This window comes from Onychostoma macrolepis, chromosome 08 (genome assembly GCF_012432095.1).
Source record: "Onychostoma macrolepis isolate SWU-2019 chromosome 08, ASM1243209v1, whole genome shotgun sequence".
NCBI lineage: Eukaryota > Metazoa > Chordata > Actinopteri > Cypriniformes > Cyprinidae > Onychostoma > Onychostoma macrolepis.
In genome coordinates, this window is record NC_081162.1 from 13,387,741 (window position 1) to 13,412,281 (window position 24,541).

The window sequence follows — 24,541 nt, forward strand, 5'->3', positions numbered from 1 at the left end:
TAGTTAATAGTGAGAATTGGTCCCTATAATAAAGTGTTACCAGTGTATCCTCTAGTAAAGCTAGTCTGGACATGCCACTGATCAAGTAATAGTAATTTGTAATAAAATGTTAAATTCACAGGACAATCAAAAGGCAAAAATCTTTGAGATTCAACTGATGCTAAAAAAAAAAGAAAAGAAAAGATTATGAACATGGAACAATGCAGCAATAATTCTGTCACACTGATGACAATAACACACTGATCTTCTCAAACAATGTCAAATTCATTGGAGGAAGAGCTTGGATAATTGGCCTTAAGCGGGTATTACAATGTGTTCTCTCTCAGCGAACTGCCACGACCTGAAGAAAATGAAAGACGACTTCTTCCCTCCTACACTTCAGTCAGAGCAGCTAGAGGCTCTATATTGGTGCACACTGTCAAGCCTGTCACTGTTAGACAGTTTGAGAGGACCACAGCTGGGTGAAAAGTCTCTGCAGTTCACTCTGTCTTGCAAACCCTAGCAAGTAGGGTGGCAGTGTAATGGAGCTAAGGCACATGTTGCATTTGCAAACAAATTGCTATTTGAAAACTCTCTTTGGTGAGTCTTGGGAGGTCTGTAATACCTGGAGAGAGGTATCTGTAAGCATTCATCTTAAAGGCATTGCTCAAATAATGTGGGACCCCCTGGAAGCCTGCAATACGAACTTTTCTCATGGGCACTGCATTCCAAACACTTTACTGGCGACTATCTGCAGCTGTGATGTCAAAAGCAGCAGACTGGGAAAAAAACATACACTACAGGCCAAAGATTCTGAATGATTAAGATTTTTAATGTTTTTGAAAGAGGTTTCTTATGCTCACCAAAGCTGCATTAATTAGATTAAAAATACTGCAAAAACAGTAAGATTGTGAAATATTATGACTACTAGTTTTTCATTTTAATATATTTTAAAACTGTTTATTCCTGTTATAGCAAAACTAAATTTTCAGAAGCCATTTCTCCAGTCTTCTTCAGAAATCTTTATAATATGCTGATTTGGTGCTCAGTTATTATCATTGTTTTTGGTACTAGCTTATTATTTTTGAATATGGTTATTGCTGCTATGCTTGCAATACATTTTTTTTTTTTTTTCAGGATTCTCTCATGAATTGAAAAATTTATTTGAAATATTTTGTTTCCCAGAAACTTACCCCCAACATTTGAATGGCTTTAAACAAAATAAGAAATGTATATTTTTTTATTTTTTTATTTAAAATATACATTTTGTGTTACAATATACACTACTATTCAAAAGTTTTTTTTTCTTTCTTTTTTTTTAAAGAAATTAATACTTTTATTCAGCAAGGATGTGTTAAATGGATAAACATTTATATTGTTAGAAAATATTTATATTTTGAATAAATGCTGTTCTTTTTAACTTTTTATTCATCAAAGAATCAAAGAAAAAAGTATCACAGGTTCCAAAAAAATATTAAGCAGCCCAACAGTTTCAACACTAATAATAAATCGGCATATTAGAATGATTTCTGAAGGATCATGTGACACTAATGGCTGCTGAATTAATGGCTGCTGAATTCAGCTTTGCCATCCCATCACAGGAACAAATAACATTTATCAATATATTAAAATAGAAAACAGTTCTTTTAAATGTATTTTATTTCAATAATTAACAATATTTCACAATATAATTTTTTTTTTTTTTTTTAAATAAATGCAGACTTGTTGATCTTTGTATGACCATCAACAGAGAAAGATCAGAGAGGCCAAATTAGACCATACTAACCGGCCAACGTTTGACCTTTTAGGTCAATCAGATCAATATACTCTTCAGTACGCCAGTTAGGATAAAATTCACAAGGATAAAGTACTGCGCAACCCCGATTCCCCCTTGTGGCCTTCAGTGATGATGAAGACAGCTCAGCCATTGGCAAGCCCTGATGATCATGATGCATTAGATTGCGATGGCATGAGGATTCCACATCTTAGGCGCAGATTTACGGCCACAGGGGCGCGTCTCTAAAAAGAACGGCCGGTTTGCGGTGACACCTCTGAGACAAGGCGGATTAATGAGCTTTGCAGACCACTGAGTGCAGTAATGGCCTGATATAATATGTGATATAAAAACAGCAACACCGAGCACTGTTTATCATACTGGCAGTGGCCCGCCACGCACTGTCAGCCATTAATAACTCTCAATTTTTGCTTTGCAGTCGTGTGGACCTCTTGTCGTCTGCCAGCATGCAAACAAACGGTAATGTTCTGGCTTTTGTTTGAGGATGTATGGTGGTCTACCCTCAAGCCTGTGCCTGCATTTATTGGGCCGTGGGTGAAATTTAATTAAACTGTCATGAACGACTGGCAACCTGCTGTGGTTATTTGCAGTTATTTTTAACAAAGCCCATCATCACCATATTAAAACAATGATGACACCCCTGCTGGAAAGACCTGCATCAATATGCTGTGTTTTGGATGCTGACTCCCACATGGGATGCTGGTGTGCAGGTGTCCCAACCATGCTGCTTAACTAGCTTAACCAGAGAGACTGCGTTGAGGCAAAAACATATAAATGATTTACATTCAATAAACGCAGACTGTTCTGTCCCCGTTTTCTTAAATTATTTCTCATGCAGTTTTAAGACCTCTGAAAAACGCTTGTTTACACAATGACCATAACAACTGTATTTGTGATATGTGCACTTGCCTTTGCTGAAAAAAAGGCTTGGATCAGATCCGAGCTTAACAATGGCTTGACAGTTCTGTGTGAGAAGCTGATTGGTTTTTGCCAAGCATGAGTGATGAAGTTCCTTTAAGGCAAATCAATCCACTCTGAAGCCATATTTGTAACACCCCTGGGGCATATCAACTTGAATGGGGAAAGACTAAAATCGCTGTTGCTTGTTGAAATTGTGCTTCAATAATATATTTCAAATCAAGAATAAAATCTGACAATGGTATAACAATGTATTGTGCTTCTGAAACTTCTGAAAATTAAGGCAAGCCCAGTTCAAGGGATAGTTCACCCAAAAAATGTTGTCATCATTTACTCACCTTCATGTCTTTCCAAACCTGTATCTGTTTCTTTCTTATGTTGAACATAAAAGAAGATATTTTGAAGAATGCTGGTAATCAAACAGTTGATGGTCCCCACTGACTTCCATAGTATTTCTTTCCCTACTATGGAAGTCAAAGGGGACCAACAACTGTTTGGTTCTTCAAAATTCTTCAAAATATCTTCTTTTGTGTTCAACATAAGAAAGAAACTCATACACAGAGGTGTAAAGAGTACCTGAAAACCATACTTGAGTAAAACAGATACCTTACAGCAAAAATTACTCCACTACAAGTTACAAGGTCACCAATTCCAAAACAACTTGAATAAAAGTCTTAGAGTATCTGATTTTAACAGTACTTAAGTATTTTACTTCTACTAACTATAAGCTCAAAGATGCACTAGTCAAAGAGACATGCCAGTGAAAAACTGTAACGCTGGGGAAAACAGGCAGAGGCAAGGATCTATGTGCAGATATTTCATGGAAAAACTAGAACAAACAATAAGCCAAAAACCAAATGGAACAACAGAATGACGGGCAAACAGACAACCATTACATTCAACAACTCACAAAGAACTAAAGAAACACTAGGGCTATATATATATAAAGGGGGCTAACAAGCTGAACAAGATAAGATACAAACTGACTATAAAAACCCATGGGAGACAGGAAGTGACATAAAAGTCCAAGACAAGGCACAGAGAAAATGTAACACAAACAAGAAAGAGTTGATTTGTGAGGAAAGCAATCACGTTTATTTTCTAAAACCAAAATAAAACTGAACACCTCAAAATTGCAAATAAATAAATAAAATATAAATAAATAAAATAAAAAAATCAAATTCAAGAAGTCAAAGTCTTCTTACACTAGATGTGCTGGTTTCAGCCTCATTGCCAGTTGCAGTCATGTCCTGGACCACTAAACCAGTCATAAGGGTCAATTTTTTGAAATTGAGATTTATGCATCATCTGAAAATGAATAAATAAGCTTTCCATTGATGTATGGTTTGTTAGGATAGGATAATATTTGGCCGAGATACAAATATAAAATCTGTAATCAGAGGGTGCAAAAAATCTAAATACTGAGAAAATCACCTTGAAAGTTGTCCAAATTAAGTTCTTAGCAATGCATATTAATAAACAAAAATTAAGTTTTGACATATTTATGATAGGAAATTAAAAAAATATCTTTGTGGAACATGATCTTTACTTAATATACTAATGATTTTTGGCATAAAAGAATAATCGAAAATTTTGACCCATACAATGTATTTTTGGCTATTGCTACAAATATACTAGTGCTACTTAAGACTGGTTTTGTGCTTCAGGGTCACATATATAAAACACCTGTGATTCACAATCACAACTACTTGCTAAGGAGCTTGCATCCATGTAAAGTTGCCTTGTTGACAAGTTTGGGTGAGTAAGGGCAAAACACACAAAATTTCTTTAAGTTGGCGATTTTGTAGCAGAAATAAAGTGCAGAAAGCTAGGTGCCATGCTAAATGTAATGTGTAACTGCAACACTGATTTCAAATGTAGTGGAGTAAAGAGTACAGATACTCAGTCAAAAATGTAGTGAAGTAGAGAGTAAAAGTTGCTAATATCTTTGATACTCAGTAAAACTACAAAGTATCTGAAAAGATACTCAAGTACAGTAATTAGTTACATTTACTCCAATAATTTACACCTCTGCTCATACAGGTTTGGAACGACATGAGGGTGAGTAAATGATGACAAAATGTTCATTTTTGGGTGAACTATTATCTTAATGTGCACTCTAAAAATACATTTTAAATGTTTTCAGTAAAAATATTTGAAATCTCTCAAAAGATATCATTTTATTTGGGAAGCAAGACCACATAAGTTATTAAGACTTGTTTTCATATATTGTGTCTAAATTTTAAAGCATATTTTGATATTTTCTTGCTTGTTAACTTTCCGTTCTAACTTGATAACAGGACTAATAATCCTAATATCTTATGCACTGCTGCTTCTCATGTAAATTAATCTTGTTTCAAAGAATTTGAGTTATTTTAACTGGAAAATAAAACAACTGAAAACTCATTAAGAATATGATTTTTTTTTATTATTATTATTTATTTTATTTTATTTTTTGTAATGCACACATTAGAGCAAACAATTGGCTCTTTTAAGCTGGTATACTGAGAATTACAATGGGTAGATCTGGCTCATCTCCTACCCTGAATATTTTATTCACAATAGAACATAGAGAACATAAGTGTTTAAAAAGAGAAATTTTACAACTTTATACACAAAATGAGCTCATTTCAAATTTGATGCCTGCTACAGGTCTCAAAATAGTTGGGACGGGGGCATGTTTACCATGGTGTAGCATCTCCTCTTCTTTTCAAAGCAGTTTGAAGATCTGGGCATCGAGGTTATTCGTTTCTGGAGTTTTGGTGTTGGAATTTGGTCCCATTCTTGCCTGATATAGGTTTCCAGCTGCTGAAGAGTTTGTGGTCGTCTTTGACGTATTTTTCGTTTAATGATGCGCCAAATGTTCTCTATAGGTGAAAGATCTGGACTGCAGGCAGGCCAATTCAGCACCCGGACTCTTCTACTACGAAGCCATGCTGTTGTAATAGCTGCAATATGTGGTTTTACATTGTCCTGCTGAAATACACGTCATTTGGAGGGTAGCATATGTTGCTCTAAAACCTTTATATACCTTTCAGCATTCATAGTGCCTTCCAAAGCATGCAAGCTGCCCATACCGTATCCACTTATGCACCCCCATACCATCAGAGATGCTGGCTTTTGAACTGAACGCTGATAACATGCTGGAAGGTCTCCCTCCTCTTTAGCCCGGAGGACACGGCATCCGCGATTTCCAACAAGAATGTCAAATTTGGACTCGTCTGACCATAGAACACTTTTCCACTTTGAAACAGTCCATTTTAACACAGCCTTGGCCCACAGGACACGACCTGATGTCAGTTAACTTAATTAGGCCTAGTTGCTAGATGTTCTCCCAGCTGAATCTTTTCAAAATTTCTTGCTTTTTCAGCCCTTTGTTGCCTCCGTGCCAACTTTTTTGAGACCTGTAGCAAGCATCAAATTTGAAATGAGCTCATTTAGTGGATAAAAGGGTAACACTTTATTTTAAGGTGTCCATAATACAGAGTAATTACCTGGTTAAGTACTTAGTAGTAGCTGTTGTACTTACATGAAATAAAATGTACTTACCATGTAACTAAGTTATGGAATAGCCTGTAATTACAGTTTGTAATTATGTTCATGTAATAGGCAGCTACTGTTACACATATGTAACAGACCGAGTCTGTTACACAGCTACTTATGTAAGCAAAAGATTGTTACATATGTGTTGCAGACTTTATACAACGTAATTATAAATTTAAGTACACAGACATAAGCTACTTAAAATAGTGTATTAAGATTGTACTTAAGTGTACTTCATGTGTATCTATACTGTACACCTTATCCAGCTGCACCTTAGTTTGATTTAACCCACTAGTACACAGCTTAAATACATGTAATACCTTTCTAATTACATTACAATTACAGAATATTACACAGGCATAAGCTACTTAAAATAAAGTGTATCAAGATTGTATCTTGATTATGGCACCTTAAAATAAAGTGTTACCGATAAAAGTGTCAAATTTCTCCGTTCAAACATTTGTTATGTTCTCTATGTTCTATTGTGAATAAAATATTGGCTCATGTGATTTGAAAGTCTATTAGTTTTAATTTTATTCAAATTTAAAAAATGTCCCAACATTTCCAGAATTCGGGTTGTATTCAGCTTTACACCAGGGCCCATTCCCATTCAGGCGACTGTAACGGCCATATTAAAGGAATTTGGCAGAAAAAAAAAAACACATCAGTTAAAGCTTTCCCAATTGTCAGCTTGACATGACCTGTGTGTGCAATGAGACACCTGCTGTGCATTACCCTTTTTGAGAGTAATTTGAAAAATATTCCCAAAGACGGCATTTCTTCAGCAAAATACGGTGCATGCTTCCCTCCCTCAGGCTCCGACGCACTTTCATTATTACAATGTAAATTAATTTCCCTTCATCATTAATGCATTGAGCCAGCTTCCCCTGCCCCTCAAAAGTAATTTCCATCCTGCATTGCTGTCCTTCACCTTTTCCTTTTGCACACATCTTCTGGCATTTAATCAAACCCGGCTTAAATGGGGCTGCTGAGTCCTCAGACAGATGGGCACGTGAAGACATGACTCCTGTTAGAGAAGGACCCTTTGACATCATTAAGAGAGTGACAGTCCAACAATGAGTCACGCTGTCCACCAGACGGAAAGGCGCGGAAGAAATGAGAGGAGAAGCCGGGGAAAGTGGGACAGATCAAGAGTTATTTTCACCTCTGCGTACTTCTCCCCGTAGCGTCCTCGTCGTCTGTGTTTGTCGTGAAGCGAGAAGCTGAGCTCACATAAAAAAAAATTCCCAAGGGGCTGGAAAGTTCCTGCACCTGAATCAGGAAAGTGAGTTCACGGCTCTGAGGTCCAAAACCTAAGAGGATCTGTAAGTCAAAGTCTTAACCGCCAGTGATTTTACATGCCTTCCCTAAGGAAACTGGTTTCTGACGAGCTTCAAGGCACCATAATGCATGCTTAATGATCTAGAACAAATTCAAGAGAGCTTTAGACATTACCAGCCAAATATTTAATGACTATAATGCCTATCTCTGAGCTGAAATGGAGTCAAGTTGAAAAAACTGTACATTTAAATTTAATTTACTTAACTACTCCATCAAGTGCAGTGGCATTGTGGGTTTCACATATTTAGAGTAGCTTTTGCTGTTTTATAATGGAAATTGATCGTGAGCCTCGTTTGGATGCTGATTCCCCATTTATTAATGCATATTTTCCCATTGGTCCAAAATGTCAATATTCAGCATTCATCAGAGCTGCAGTGTGACGAGGCTAAATCCAGTTACATATTGATGCTTTTCAGTCTGTCTTAAATGGTGGCATGCTTCTTTAACACATCCCTATCTGTAGCGTCATTGCCACTAAGGAGCTGTTTGTTCATTACATTCAAGGGTGCATTAAATATACCACGAGCCTTCATACGCAGTCTAACAGTCTGTAAAAATGCAAAGTTTGAATATTTTTTTACATTCCAGTCTTTTTATGGACAGCTGAACTTGACATATGGAACAATACAGATGACTCAGCCAGACCGGGTCATACTGCACCTTCTGCCCATTTCCGGATGGATTTTCTTTGGCATATTAAGGGTTGGGCTAAATATGACTACTGGGGTCAGAACCATCATGCCCTCATCAGCAGCACTCTGACATGTTTTTGTGCTTAAGGTGACCCAAGTTTGAACCTACTTTGCAATCCCGTCCCCCTCTCTCTTTCCCACATGGCTTCCTGTCTACTCTATTCTGTTCTATGGTGGTAAATGCAAAACACTGCAATGCAAAATCTATTGAGGATGACACACAGTCGAAGAATTGAGGAAATAGAGAGAGAGAGAGAGTACAGTAACAAATGTACAAACTGTATTTTCTTCAATACTTCGATTTTTTGTAAACTGACCCAATTTTAGATACAGATGAACAAGGCCAATATATTATATTATTGCAGTAAATTGATTAAAATAGAAAAACATTAAAACATTAAAAAAACATATCTATTTCAAATAAAAGGTTTTAATTTTAATTTTCTACTGATGTAAGAATCCTAAAAACACAACTGTTTTCAACATTGATAATAATAAATTTCTTGAGCCCCAAATCAGCATATTAGAATTATTTCTGAAGGAAAATCATGTGACACAGAAGTCACTCCATTTGGATCCTGAAGGATCACGTGACACGTTTTTTTTTCTTCTTTTTTTTTTAAATAATAAAGGATTGGTAATAATTATTGTATCTAATTGTTGTATATATAAAATACATAGAAATAGCATCAATACCAAAGATAATTATATCACTAAATTCAAATTCAGATATTTAGACAGTATAATCTTGTATATGTCAATATGGGCAGATAAACACTACTAATCAGACGTCATTTTCATTTTTGCATGCCATGACTGCGCGATACACTGCAAAAATGATTTTCTTACTTACTATTTTTGTCTTGTTTTCCAGTACAAACATCTAAACAGTCCTAAATCACAATACATTTACTTAAAAAGCAAAATGACTTTATACTTATAACAAAATCTGTCAGTGGGACAAGAAAAATCAATCAAATTCAAAGGGAAAACAAGATTTTTTTTCTTACCCTATTTGCACATAATATTTCTTGTTTTAAGCGTAAACTCACTTCATTTTGATACATTTTTACATCTGATCTGACATCAAAATGTGTCTTGATTTAAGAATGTTTAGATTTTTGTACTGGAAAACAAGACAAAAATATTAAGTAAGAAAATAATTTTTGCTGTGTGTGGTTTGCTGCTTTCAAACATAAGCCAGATAAAGGCATTTTGGTAGACAGACTATGACGCATTTGGATGCGCCTTGTTGCCTTCCTACCGTTAAGAAGGCAGTGTTTTTCAGCATTCAGACACATCCAGTGTGTGAAAATGCACAGGTGGTCTCAGTAATGAGGTAGAAATGTTGTTTATAAACTGTAGCTCTAAATACTGACATTTTCAAGTGAATCCCAACATGAGCCCCGATTCCTACCATTGAAGAGACCAATCTATTAAGATACATAAAGTGCATGTGGGTGAATGTTTCTAGGTCTGTGTGAAAATCAACAAGAATTACAGGTTAGAAGACTCTGACATCCTCTCTAAACCTAGACAACCCTCTCAGTGATTCTCAAGCAGAGTTGCTAAGCACAAGCTTTCACTACGCAAGTGCATTTAGCTTGTTGTGACATTTTCAAGCAGATAGCCACACTCTCTGAAACTTAGGCAGGTGATGATAAACAAGGATCGTGACAATTTAAGTAGGTGTCTGTGCTCAGTTAGGCATCTTTAACAGTTCTTAAGGCTATTTTGAATAAGGCAGCATCACAGACTGGCAATATTCCCTTATTTATAATGCAAATCCATCTCGGCTGAGAGGTAAATTATCTGGAAGCGTTCGCCTGCTTGACACTGATGTAATTCAGTGAAAAATTCTGCATGAGAAGACACAGCCTTGCACCACCAGGACGAGGAGGAGGAGAGTGAGATGGGATGGATTAATTTAAAAGCAGGTTGGTCAGCTCCTGACAAGCTTGGCTGAAGATATGCAAGATCTAACACAATGCGCCCAGGCTCATCATCCATCATCACCGAGCACATCAGGCATGAGCAGAAATGGGATCAAACTTAAAAGGTCCACCGACAGCATCCACCCGCCCAATATGGGATTCTCTTTCGCTCTCTCTTCTTCCCCCGACCACGTACCTCAGAACTCAAGGCCCAGTTTACTTCCTTCTCTTGTATAGAGGGTCCATTTACAGCATGGACGCTATTCAATTGAGCAAAGTATTCAAAAGCCATTTGACCTTCCCCTGGTGACCTGCGTGTGAGTATGTGTGTTGCCAACCAAGGCGCTACTTGTAAGCGTAGCCGCGCTTGTCTGCTGCTTCATTTAAAACACAGAGAGTCAGCACAAACGTAACAAACCCGCGTCTCTTGTTTTATTCATCACTGCAGTAGAAGTGGGTGGCCTGGAGGACAAGAGAGTGGGGGAGCAGAGGAGATGAAAAAGCAAGTTCTCCCAGCCAGCAGGCTCTATGCAAGCCTCAAGTTCTCCACTCGCCCACAGTCTTACAGCTTTGCAGCTCCACATATAATATTCAGAGCAATCCGCTGGAATTGAGGTCAAATTTATAGTGGACAAACAAGGGGGCGGTGTAAAAAACATTTTGGAGATGAAAATGAAACACAAATCACAAAATTCATTATTATATAAATATACACTGAAATATTCATTTTGCTAAGAGAGGAAGATAGATAAACTTCATATATACTCTACTGATCAAAAAGATTTTTTGCATGTTTTTGTCTCTTATGTCTTCTATGCTCACCAAGGCTGTGTTTATTTGATCAAGTATACGGTAAAGCAAGAATATTTTAGAATATAATTACAACTTAAAATAACTAATATTTTATATGTTTTCTATATAAATATATTTAAAAATATAGTTTATTCCTGTGCTAGGGAAGCCAAATTTTCAGCAATTTTATTAATACTGAAAAGCAAACGAAGATGACTGGAAATGTATCTTATTTTAATGATGGATATTATATATAATGGACACACACATACATATATATATATATATATATATATATATATATATATATATATGTGTGTGTGTGTGTGTGTGTGTGTGTGTGTGTGTGTTTACTTCAGTTTACTTACTGTAAAACACAACAAAATAACTAAAGTTGATTTAAGACTCTCCACCCTCTCAAATTACTACTTAATGGGCCCGACACCCTTCAGAAGCATTTGTTGACACACTGAAGAAGCTTACTCTCATAGAAGAGCACTTTGACAATTTAACAGAAAGCTAAATCAGATCAAATGCTCTTGGTCACATCTAAAGTGAGAATGATTTCATGTTACTCAACTGAGGGTATGATCTTGGTCTTCTCAGCTTTCCTCAACAAAACATCACTGGAAAAAACGAACAGCTCAATCCATTTCAGATTGCATATTTCACAAGTAATCATTATGTATTAGCGGTTCAAATTGCATGTGAAATTGTAATCTGAAACGTTAATCACTTGTTCGTCCACAGCATGCAATGAATTTGCTACTTCCATTTGATAAGTATCCTCAGATAAACACACTTGTACCAAAATACAGAGAGAAATTAATTACTTGCCTTATTATGATAAACAAAGTGAAAGGGGAAAAATGTAATATTTAATTAAAGGATCAAATATAGATGCAGAATTTTTGTTCAGCCTTATATCTTTGGTAAAGGTCAGCATACTCTTTAAATGTCCTTTTCTCCATCTGTTTATAGGTCCATTTACATACTTTCCTTTTATCCAAGAGAATTTTATTCGTGCCTGTGGAAGCTTTCCTCATTGCAGCCAGCAACAATTCTTTTTAAACACAAAGGCAAAATTCAAGTCGCACTGAACATATACTGTCCTGTTAACAACGAACGCACACATTCAGGTGAGGTTGCTTTAGCAGCCAGCCAAGAGCTGGAAAAAATGATGAAAGGGACAGAGTGCTTAGCATAACAAAAGTCAAGCATTTACATAAGCACATACTGCTTCTGTACGAGGCTATTTCTGTGTAAACAAGGAACAAAAACATCGTTGTGATGAGAAATGACATTGTCAGTTCGAAGAAAAAAGATGAATCCCTGCCAATGCAATATTAGTTTTGAATGAGCCATGCTGAAATAATACTTCTTGGACTGATATACTGAGATCAAAGAATTGACATGAAGTTTGGAAACTTCTGGACTACATTTTGATGTGGGAAATGGCACACCAGGTTTTTTGTTTTAAAGGAGGGCATGACCAAACATGTTTGAAAACCACTGCGTCACCGTATAAGCATAAAAAGTGATAAGTATTGCATAATACTTGCAATACTTTACAACTATTGCAAGTACTGTACACAAAATGCTGGTTTCGTATTTTTATTAAATAATTTATAGAGCCTACACTACTAAAATACAAAGTTTTCTGTACTTTTTGTGGGGGGAAATCTGCGGAATTGATTTAGCCTAATTATGGCTAAATGATCAATGGAGCAGAGAGTACTGCACTCCATTTGTTTCAGAAAATATTATTAAATTAGTAAAATATTTTTAGCAGAAGTGCCAATTTAACATCCTAATTTATTTTGTATCATGATTTAAAAAAACCATAACAGTTAAGCTCGTCTCTTGACCTGTATATAAATCGCAAATTAAAGAATTTTCCCACTATCAGAGCAATTTAATGTTCATTATCTTACAGTACATAAGAATGTTAATCACCCACATAAGTTTTAATTGACTGACTGCCAATTGTCAATGTCTATAACCTTTTAAAAACTTATTTACACATTTACTCCAAACTCTTTTTAAAATGTAACTGTAATAAGGATTTCTATGGTTACAGACTTCATAGTTACATTCGTCCAGAAAATTCTCCATGCACATATTAATAATCCAACTTACAAAACAGTGTAAATCACAACTTTAATAGCGTGACATCTCACACTTGTTCATTATTTAATCCAGTCACAAGTTCACCTTCCTGCAGCTTTTTAAAAAAATGATTATTATTAGGTGGTACATGTGTCAACAGATGATGCTGTGAAAATCTCTTGTGTGTGCAACGAATGCCTTCCGAGCAAAATTTGTGCAAACGTATGCAGGCTGGTTATCCCTTTGAAGAAGAACATGTAATCCTTGAATGATTAAAATACCGTCATGAGCTTCAATAACAAAGACGTTAATGGGGGGGAGAGGCTTTTGTAAGAGGAGGGATAAGCATGCTCTCATCTTGAGCACTGATGTATCCATACAGTGTGTTGTACTATTGTACTGTTTCCCCCGAGCTGTCAGGAAACCTGAATCTGGGCTTGTCTGAGAGGTCCCAGTTTTCCAACACTATTACAAGATAAAAATGCCATCTGTTTCAAACGTTTGTTTGTTTGTTGTTGTTGTTGTTTTTCTTTGGCATGCACACCATCTAATGAGAAACGAGTTCATTCTTCTATCTATGGAATAGCACAGTGCGACAAAATAAACTTTTATGAACAACATCGATTCAAAGAAATAAAAACAAAACTTGGCTAGCAGGTTGCACATCCCAATAAAAATACGGATAGATCAGTGTTGGAAAAGAGTAGCCAACCATATATATAGAGAGAGAGAGCGAGAGAGAGAGAGAGAGCACTGTACAGAACTTTTCAGAGTTTTGTATAAGAAAGAGAGACATTTAGGACAAACCAATTTTCTAGAATAAACCAGACATCCCAGCACTAAATGAAAGGGTTGTGTAGGACAAACTGATTTACAGAATAATTCGCTTTTTAATCATTACATAGGAGAATGAAGAGGGCTGTATAAACCGATTCACTACAATAAACAGACTTTTCAACATTAAATTTGAGGAGGACTGTTAAGAACAAACTAATTTCCTAGAATCAATAGGACTTTTGGGAGCTACGTATAAGAGATAGAGCTGGTTAGGACTAGAACACTCTCTAGAATTAACTAGATTTTCCAACACCACATGTGAAAGGGTTATTTAGAGCAAACTGATTTACTGATCACTTATTCTTCATTTGAAAAAGAGGATAGTTTAGAATGAATCAACTCGCAAGAATCAGTCTGACATTTCAGCGTTACATTTGAGGTGAAGCTGCATGCGGAAAACAGATATACCATGTGGTTACTTTGAAAAAGTGTAGCTTGTTAATAGAAAAACTATTTTAAAAGAATTTACACTACTGAAAAAACGTAGTAAAGTTACTAAAGTAGTTTAGTACACTGCGAAATACAAATTACACAGTATGTTTTTTAACTTGTTGGTTGGTTGGTTTGGTTTCCTCGCTTTTTTTTTGGATTGAACAAGATGTGCAAAAGTGCCCACAAGAGAAAAATTACAGCACACAAACCACAAAACACATATCTTGCAGTTTGAGTTTCAGGTGTCAGACCCTATGAACATACACAAAAAGCTTAAAGCTCTGACTTTGCCCAAGGCTCCTGAGGCTGTTTGTGCTGAAGTGAGCTATCAGGGCAGAGTTCATCCTTCCACGGAAATGCCTGAAAGCCGCATGCCAGAAGTGTTCAATAATGAACACACTTTGGGTTGTAGCACCACATTTTAGTCTTTACCGCTCTCTATTTCCATCTCCGCAAAATGTCAGTCAGGCCGCTCGCAGACGGGGTTATATTTTGATGCGCATCTAAGAATAAACAAATAAAAACACGATAATCAAATCATCAAGCTCCCGCCCACCTTTAAACACCCTTTTCCGAGTTTCAATAACAAGTTGACGTGTTTTGCAGCGAAGCACATATCTGTGGCGCAATACATCCGAGATATATGGGAAATGTCATGTCGTTCGGAAAAAACGAGGGAGGATAAAAGGAAGTTGGAGAGTTTTGTGCTCCTCTGAAAGCAAAACCCACCGGAGCTGGTTTGTTCTCAGCTCAGGTGGGAGTGAATTGCCAAACCTACGAATAAAAGCTCTATCTGCCATTGACAGGCGTGATAGAATACTGCTGAGTGTCTCACCTCCAAATGGTGTCGGCTCACGCCTTTTATCCGACACTGTTAGCATGGTGAGATTTACACATACGGTGCAGCGCTCCTTAAAGATTCTCTATGAAACAGATGGAGCCAGACCGCCCTTGGTCTCTCAGTCTTCCTCTTTGAGGCCTCCCAACTCGCTTTAATCATATCCAGCCCGAGATCAAATGGTGCACATGGATCGCAGCAACTAAGTCTCACTGTAAAGCACTGGCAAAGCGTCAGGACCAAACATGATCCTCATTAGAGTAACTAATACTCGGAAATGATTCCTATATCTCTCCCTGGCACTGAATGTATTTGCACTGCTTTGTTAAGTGCAAACATGTTCACCGAGTTGCATAAGCCTGCCCAACCAGACATGTGATATATAGCACGTGTAATGTCAGATTCAGAAAACGCTGATGCCTCCGTCGCTACTACAGGGAATTGCACATGCTTTGGCCTGGAGGAGGCAATTGAGAGGGAAGAATGTGGAAGAATCTCGCAACTTATTATTCCGCGTGAGAAATGCGCTCCACAGAGGAATTTTACAAATCAAGCCCAATTTCCCGCATTCTAAACAGTGCTAAGGATCTGTTAAAGCATCTATCAATGTAATATGAGGTTAATGAGGTTCCTGTATTCCAAAGACATTATAAATATCTGCCTCATCATTCAAAGCAAGCCAGTGTGTAGAGCTGCATTCTGATATCCAAGCTAGCAACTTTAAATGCGGTAGTGCCGAATACCCAGGGGACACCTTCCTTAAGCCTGTGGAGGAATGAGCAAGATTCTCCGACGTTAAAATGTAATGATATAAAGAAGGCGATTCATTTCATCCCATCATGCTATAGAAACTGTGACCCAGTTTTGGATATTTAAATGGGGATTTGATATGAAGGGGCATATTAATTGGAACAGATGCCTTCTCAATTATTAACATCTCGCACAGTAGGCTTGTATGAGCTAAATCTACCCGTTGTACATCTCATTCTATCCTCAAGACGAGGTCTTAATCAAGGTCCAAGCAGATCACATCCTATTAATTGGTAATGTGAGCAGAGGGATGTTTACCATTGAACATTCTATTGACGCTCCCTCTGGCTGCAGACGATCAAGAGCCTACAGCAGTGCAATATTAAATAAACACCACCACATGGAGGAGCGGGAATAGAGTGACTCAGAACTCAGAACACTAAAGTTACAGTTAAACTTTTTTTTCCAGCAAAAATGAAATAAACAGCAATTAACAGCAAAAAGTGCCCTATAATAATAATATTACACAATAGTACACACACTCAGAATTTCATAAATATGATTAAAATTCTGCCATACAAATAGCAACTAGACATGGATCCCTTGCACTGAACTTCAAATAAATAAATACCTGGAGAAAACAAACTAAATTAACTTTAGTTTTACTTATTGATACATGGCAACTTAAAACATCTACAACTTGTCTGCAATAAACATAGCAATAACACTAGACCTTGCAGAGAACTGTAATGCCATTAAACATACCAGTTTGCACATTAACTTCTGTAGTTATGAGAAACTAAACTAAAAATTAAATAAACTAATAATGTATAAACCCGAAAATAAAACTCTGAAGAAAAAAAAAGAAAATGGCAATGATTGGACAATAAATGAAAACTAAACAACTGAAAAGACAAAAAAAAAAAAAAAAAAGGAAATTCTAAACTACAAATTTAAACTGCATTTAAATCATTATCAAAACTTGAAAAAGTAAAGAATAAATAAATAAGTAGCTGAATGAAAATTCACCATAAACTGTTCATGTCTTGGGTCATCACGACATCATCTTACTACATTTTCTACAACCAAAAGGTGTTGCAATTTTGAGGCACTGTTGTCAGTCACCATTATCACAGTGGAGAGCAGAGAGAAGACCACCATTTGATTTCTGTAAAATGCAGCTTCCCTATTACACCTAGCAACACATTACATCCAATTATCACCGCCAGGATCATTCACATGGCCTGAGCAGGTAACTGCTGTCTTTATGTCTCCATTGACCCTGGAAGATTAACACAGACGACTTCATGAAAAAGAAACATTGCAAAGTTTGCAACCTTACAAGTAGATAAGAGCCAAAATCCATCATTGTCAAAAAACAAAAACTTTGCCCTTCAGACATGCTCTTAATAGCAATGCAAAACAACATATGGACGTGTCCACAAAATCTAAACCCAGCACAATGCTTCCCCTTGACCTCTGAGCCCAAGCCCGTTGATTCTTCCCCAAATCAAACTGCTCGACCCCTTCCGCTCCCACTGTTTCTCTGTGATTCACGAGCTCCCGCATTTGGACAGAATAGCATTGGCATGTTGTCCGTATATCAGAGCCCTACTCCAGGGCTGAGTGGCAGGGTGGTAAATTTCCTTTATGTTGTCATTACTTACGGTGAAGAGCTTCTCGTATCAGCCTCACCAGCTGCGTATGAGTTACTGCCATAGATCAAACTCCATGACTTCTTTTTGGGGCTGAAATAGCCGGCATAATAACATGTTAAAGCAAGGCGAGACCGCACAACAAAGAGTACTCCACCTAGATGCTATTACTTATTGTGTCTTGAGTCCGGATGTCCTTGAGACAGAGTGTTTATCACCTAGCCTTGGGTAGATCCTCATAAAAACATATGGCAGAACACATTAAAGTGTCACTGAAAATGTACCTAAAGTGGTCTGTCTCTAAAGAGACGGTCACTAGCAAATCAACAAACATCCAGAAGTGCTTTTTTGTAACAACCAAGACCAACACTTTGTAGCTAGTTCTTAAACTGACATTCCTTCTTCTTTTACAGTTTTTTTAACTTCTACATTAGTTACCTTCTTAATGAAAGTTAATATCTTCTATTGTGTTCCACAGAAGAACGTCATACAGGTTTGGAACATCATAAATGTGAGTAAGGATGACAGAATTTATCATTTTAGGGGTCGCTATCCCTTTAAGAACTTGGGATTCAGGAAAGGTACCTAAGAAAATTCAAAAGGCTGTTCATTTCTAATATTGTGACAAAACGCCTGGTGTGAATCCCCCCTCCCAACACTCAACCTTCCTTCTAGCACCTCTCATAACCCCCGTCCATGTCCGATTCCCCACTGTGTGCTCTCTTCATTCTTCCCTCTTACTCCTTCCATTTCCTCTCCTTGTTCTTACAATGAGGACCCTTATCATTTGCAGTTTGGCTCCCACTGAGAGTGTGAAGGTCAGGTAGATATAAACGTCTCACATTTTCCCCACACAACCCTGCAGGAATCAGGTGGGTGTTTCTACCCCATGACGGGGTTATTCTAGGTACGGTCAGACTGAACAAAATGAGCCAAATGTGAAAACATACGCAATTTTTAAATGTGGCGTAGGTTAATGGATATATTTTTGTGTCTGAAATATAACACATTTTGTGAGTGCATGTGTACTTGAATTTTACATGATCTGAGGAGTGTTGACTGGACTGCTAAGTAGTAATGAATGCATTTAATGGTTGAAATGGAATATCAAGAGGAGTAGAAACAAAACAAAAAGAATCTATAAAAGTTAATCAACTGAGATTTCAAATATGCTGTGAAACTAGTGGGAGCAAGTTGTGACTTTTACTCAAATGAATACCTTTGAGATATTTGTAAGGCAATTTCAGTATGAGCAACCGAAAGTTGTTGCCTAGGGGAAAGAAATGCTGTTAAATAATGGGGCATGTTGTCACATTATATGGGTTAAACAGATACAGCAGTTCACTAAGAAATGACAATTCTGTTGTCATTTACTCACTTTCGTGTCATTCCAAACTTGTATGACTAACTTTCTTCTAGAACACAAAAGAATATATTTTGAAGAATGATTTTAACCAACCAACACTGACACATTTCTCAAAATACCTTATATGTGTTTCACAGAAGAAAGCAGGTCGCACAGGTTTGGTTTAAGTGATGGCAGAAGTTTAATTTTTGGTTCCCTTAAGTTATCACTTTATGTGTTTAATAGAGCCTGCAACAGCTATTTTCAGTATAGGCTTTTCATATATACATATTCTTAAGACATTTTTAACATTCTTGTTTTGAAGACAGTTCAATCTTTCAGTTAGAATTTATTGAGTTAATCTGGAGAGCAAGAATCATTCAAAGTTGTCACGTGATTAAAAAGCCAGACCAATCAAACAGCACTACCGAAGGGTACATCTGTGCCTTTTAAGAGAAGAGAATGATGTTTAAACCAGGACGTGATTATGCTGTGATCACATTTCATTTCATGTACACCACATTCCCAAGAAAAGGTCAAAGATGCAGTCTCTCTAATATCTGTTTTGATCTGCAGCATTCTTTGATTCATAGAGAAGAGGAGATTTTGCGAGTAATCCACGATCAAAAGGGATCTGAGCAATTGGTATTACTGGGTAATACAAATATAAGGTGGGATTTAGTCTGTGTATTTGTGTGTTTTATCACTGCGCAGACTCTCTGTGTGACAACCCATGAAAAGCAGAGTTTGAGTATAATAGAGATATTCAACAAATATCAGCGGTTTGCAGAGATCTGATCTCTCCTGATACCGGTGCTTAATCTTCCCCCTATCTGGACGCTTGTCAATACAACACAGTTTTGCCGTTAGACAGCGAGCACAAACCGCTTTTCAATTATGCAGCAACCTCTGGAGCTTCAGGACCTGCGATACGAGGAGCTAATCCTTAAAACTCTTCAGCCACTTGACCATCGTTTGTTGCTTCAGAAAGACAGAGGCCGGTACGATTGGTCTGTGATAAAAAATTCACTACCCGTTTACTCGAAAAATCTCTCGTCATGCATTATGTAGGACAGTGAGATTTCCACGCCTGGAGCCTCTCACCATGTCGCCAAGGCTGAGAAGAGAGCATCTGCTGCTGGGAAACTGCTGGCTACAGCCGCTGGAAAACTCTTCGCCCCAGTGCTCCTCATTAACCTTCAACAGCTCTTATACACTCTGAGGAGCGAGATCAGACGAATGCTGAGGAAATCTCCCAAAACTGACTGATTGGGTTTTTGAAGAGATATAACAGAATCGGTCACAGACCAAGGTCTTAATACAACATGGGCATCAGAAGTCAAGACGTTTGTGATAAATAAATAAGCATTTTCAACATCTCGAGCAGGACATGAATATCCTTTTCCTGAGGTTAGAAGAAAAGACCAATGAGATTCAGCGAGGTCACCATCGAGGCACTCAAACGCGTATTTCCATCCGAGGGAGCATATCTCGAGGGCAGGAAAATGTTTTCAATGTGGCTGGATTTAAGTCCTCTCAAGAGTGCGACCCAGGTGTCTTCCACCCCCTCCTGTTTGTCATTTTACAATCCCACGCTGTAACCTCTGTCGGAGGGCTCTGTTTGGCCTAACAGCCAAATAAGAAAAATGAAAAACTCTCCACCAAAGCTCATATATGAAAACACCGCCTCTGATGTTGAGGTATTACATGTTTTCTCATTTTTCATTTATGAAAGTCGTGGCTTTCACACCAATGAGATATGAGGTGGGCATGGGGGAGGACAACAGGAAATCATTCCACAGGGAGAAGCAAATATGAGCAGGGACCGTAGGTACAGCCTTTTGTAGTATTATGAGATATGTTAATCCAAGAGAAGACGAGAACACACATACATATATAATATATCAGGGTTGCGCACCATTCAGAATTGAATTAAGAATGCCATTTAAATTCTGAATTCCTTCATTTGAATTTGAGGTAAACGGGTTGCAGAATTGTAGCTTGCTTTTAATAATGCAAATGAATTAACATTAAATGAAATTAACATCAATTTTTAAATAGAAAAGCAAGGTTTGTCAATAAAAAGTAGGAATGTTGGATTGACAAAACATTGTTTTAAAGTTTTTAAAAAACATTGACAAAATAACACTTAATTTCCCAGAATACGTTATCTGGATGTATTTCTTTGAATTTCAATTCCTCTTCCTGTCATGCCAATTAAACTTTGAGTTCAGTTTCAGACTAATACACAGATATTATATTACACACACACTTAAAAATAAATGTGCTTCAAAAGGTTTTTCACAGCGATGCCATAGAAGAATCATTCAGTCAAAGGTTCTTTAAAGAACCATCTCTTTCTTGCCTTTTTATAATCTGATGAACCTTCTTTCACCACAAAGGACCTTTTGTGATACAGAAAGGTTCTTCAGATGTTAAAGGTTGTTTATGGAACCATTTAGACAAAAAGGTTCTTCTATATGGCATCATGAAGCACCTTTATTTTTAAGAGTGCACACGTTGGGTTTCCAAGTTTTATTGGGACATTTCATAGGCGTAATGGTTTTTATACTGTACAAACTGTATATCCTATTGCCCTACACCTTATAGGAAAAAGTGCATTTTTAGATTTTCAAAAAACTTGGGGACCAAAAAATGTCCACACAAGGACAAGTATTTTGGATATTGCCATCTTTGTGGGGACATTTTGTATGTGTGTGTGTGTGTGTGTGTGTGTGCGCGTGTGCGTGTATCTTATCAAAAAGATATATATTACAAAGACAAATTCACTTGAGAAGCAAAACTGCAAAATGAAAACATATAGAGCTTGAAACACACGGAAAAATGGAAGATGATCAAGTGCATCTTGTTTAATTTTTCCATGTTTCAAGCATAATCCTCACTAAATTAAGTAAGGTTTGAAAAGAATGTTTAGATGCTGTTCTGGAAAACAAGAAAAGAATATGATTGTTTTTGCACAAGAATATGCAATGTAATTTACGTGAAAGACCAGACTCTCACAATATTAAAAGGCAACCATTTTCATGGCTTTAAATTAGAATTCACTGCTCTCTTCTGTGATTATTCAATCTCGACTACAGTTTTCCTCTCCGCTTGGATTATATAACGTATATCAATATGCACGGGCTCTGTATGCATACCTAAAAATAAAACACTGTGCACAATCACATGCCTCTTTATATTGCAACCTATAAAATACAGTACCTACATAAACATTCTGTCTCTTCCCTTCAAAGGCATATTGCTCTATATGCGCCGACTTCTTGGGAGGAAGTCAAGAATATCCATTTTGGTTCAGCTACTTGGCTGAAATTGCTTTTTATGATGGTGTGGCAGGCAGTGAATCTTTTTTATATGTTTTCTATAAGATATGTAAATGAAGTCAGAGGACAGTAGGATGGCGCTACACTGTTTTAAAGGAAGTGTGGGGAAAGTCCTCAGCCACGGCACAGCAATTTCACACCTGTCATTTACAACACGGCTACTCTAGAGAACCGAAAGACCCCGGGAGAAACTCTTCAAAGGGACTTCCTGTTCCTCCACTGCTCTACTCGCAGGTATATTCGACACATGGCACTTTAATTTCACCCTCCAAGTGATTTTCAATCAGTGTTGCGATGTGAAATGCGATGAGCAGATCTTCATAACAGCAAGTCTAGGAAACAAACATGCAAAGACCTTTGGAATTACATTTCACATCATGACTCATTCTCCATTTCCTAGTTTTCAACATGAATATTCTAATTAACCCTGAAAACACGTTAAACTTATGATCACTTGACCTTCAGAGGCTCTCCAAGAGAAACTCATTATTCATTCAGCAGTCGGGATTTAAATCAAACCAAATACGACGACCAGTCATTGCCGGCCAGACAAGAGCGGCAAAACATGAGAACAATTAAAGAACTACGCCCAACAAATTAACATTCCACTGTGACAAACCAATAAGCGACTGTTGTAAAGTCAACCGTTTATGATATTGGATTTACTGCAGTGCCACAGATAACTGCCATTTTACAACTGCAGTAAATAAAGAACTAAATGCAAAAATCTACAAGCATAAATGTCATTAACTACAGTCCCGGGCATCCGACAATAAAATCCCTAATTATACATCAACACTGTGATGATATTTCGGTCATGAAAACAAATAAACGAGGATGGCTGCAACAAAACTAGTTGAGAAAATGTCTTATGAAACGCATTCTAATGCATCTGTGCGTCCACCTGAATCATTCAAAATAGGATGGCATTTAAGGAGTTGTGATTTTCATTAATATCAAGGTCGTGCTCCAAAGCAATTCCTTCACAAAAGACCTTCCGAGGTGCTCAAGGACACTATAAGCAGCATATTTTCAGACAAAACTGCATTTGCATCACAAAAGGAGAGGATCTAAGCGCCATCCTCCTTATGATGAGTGAAAGAAAGCACAGAGAAATCATTCCCCGTGGCTGGGGCTCGCAGCCGATGCACTGCCACCTACACGCCAACACTCAATCCACATCAGCATTGCTCATGCCACAACAATGTCCTTGCGTTCCTCTGACCAGAATAGAATTCAATACAATTCCACCAAGCTTTCGGCACCTACTCAGGGTGGGAAGGAAAAGCAGAGAGAGAGAAAAATACGGGAGGGTTAAATAAACATGTATGCAGATGTGATATTAAGCACTACATATCATTCTTAATTTAATTTACTTTTCACATAATGCAAATCAATTACACATGAATACAAAGTCTATAGTTTTCGAACTAGTTATCCGAACTATGCTATTGTATTCTATGCTACTTCACAAAGCAGTTGAGATTCTCTGGATCAATAGAGTAATCTGCTCTCCTTTTGTTCCTATGCCAAGACTTTAATCAAATGAAGCAGAGCTAGACTGGCACAGCGCTGGTGTAAATCTGCGGTCCTCGTGTAGCTTTGCTGTAGGGCAGCAGTGAGCGACAGAGAGCACGCTAGAGGTCACGTCTCACCGGCATCTCGGGTGAATCAAAGTACATGAGGCCGAGAGAGCCGGACCTGAGCTTCACGCAGGCGCATGGGGGCTGAGGTGAGCCCTCTGGGTGACAGCTGCGAGATAATCACCAGAGTTTTGTTTCTCTCTGAATCAGCTCAACGCACATATACGCACATCTTATGGTGGAAATCTCATCTGATGCGGCGGTAATAGTCTTTGCCAAAGCTTGTATGTTTCAGTTTACCGTCAGTCTGTGAAGGATAAATTGTGATTTCTGCACGTCTTAGGTTTTGAAATGTGACAAGGTTGCAACATAGGCTCATTGGAAATACGTACTTACATTTCCACAAAACTCAAAAAAAACTTACTTATACATACGAATCACTGCAGTTTCCAGTTGAAATAAACACTAGAGGCAGTAAAACTCCCACAACTTTTATTCCTTTTCACACAAAGTATGATTTGCAGGTTCACAGGTTTCGATTAATAAAGCCTAATTTTCGCATAATTACTTGAGGAACATGTTATGAATTCAAAACTATTTTAACATGCTGCGAGATTTGAAAACTGATGCATTTGAAGGTTAGCATCACATATC

At 37.4% G+C, this 24,541-nt stretch overlaps 1 protein-coding gene across 6 annotated transcripts in view; it reads right to left on the minus strand.

Moving 5' to 3' along the window:
* The window catches only part of grid2 (glutamate receptor, ionotropic, delta 2), a 419,312-nt gene that overhangs the window by 369,595 nt on the left and 25,176 nt on the right, over positions 1–24,541 (minus strand). The window contains exon 1 of one of the 6 annotated variants that reach the window (XM_058784732.1): positions 5,378–5,666. The exons of the other annotated variants lie outside the window; for them this stretch is intronic. Coding sequence (XP_058640715.1) covers positions 5,378–5,390 — 13 coding nt within the window. The 5' untranslated portion in view covers positions 5,391–5,666. Of the gene's footprint in view, positions 1–5,377; positions 5,667–24,541 lie in introns of those variants that run through there. 6 annotated transcript variants of the gene reach the window in all.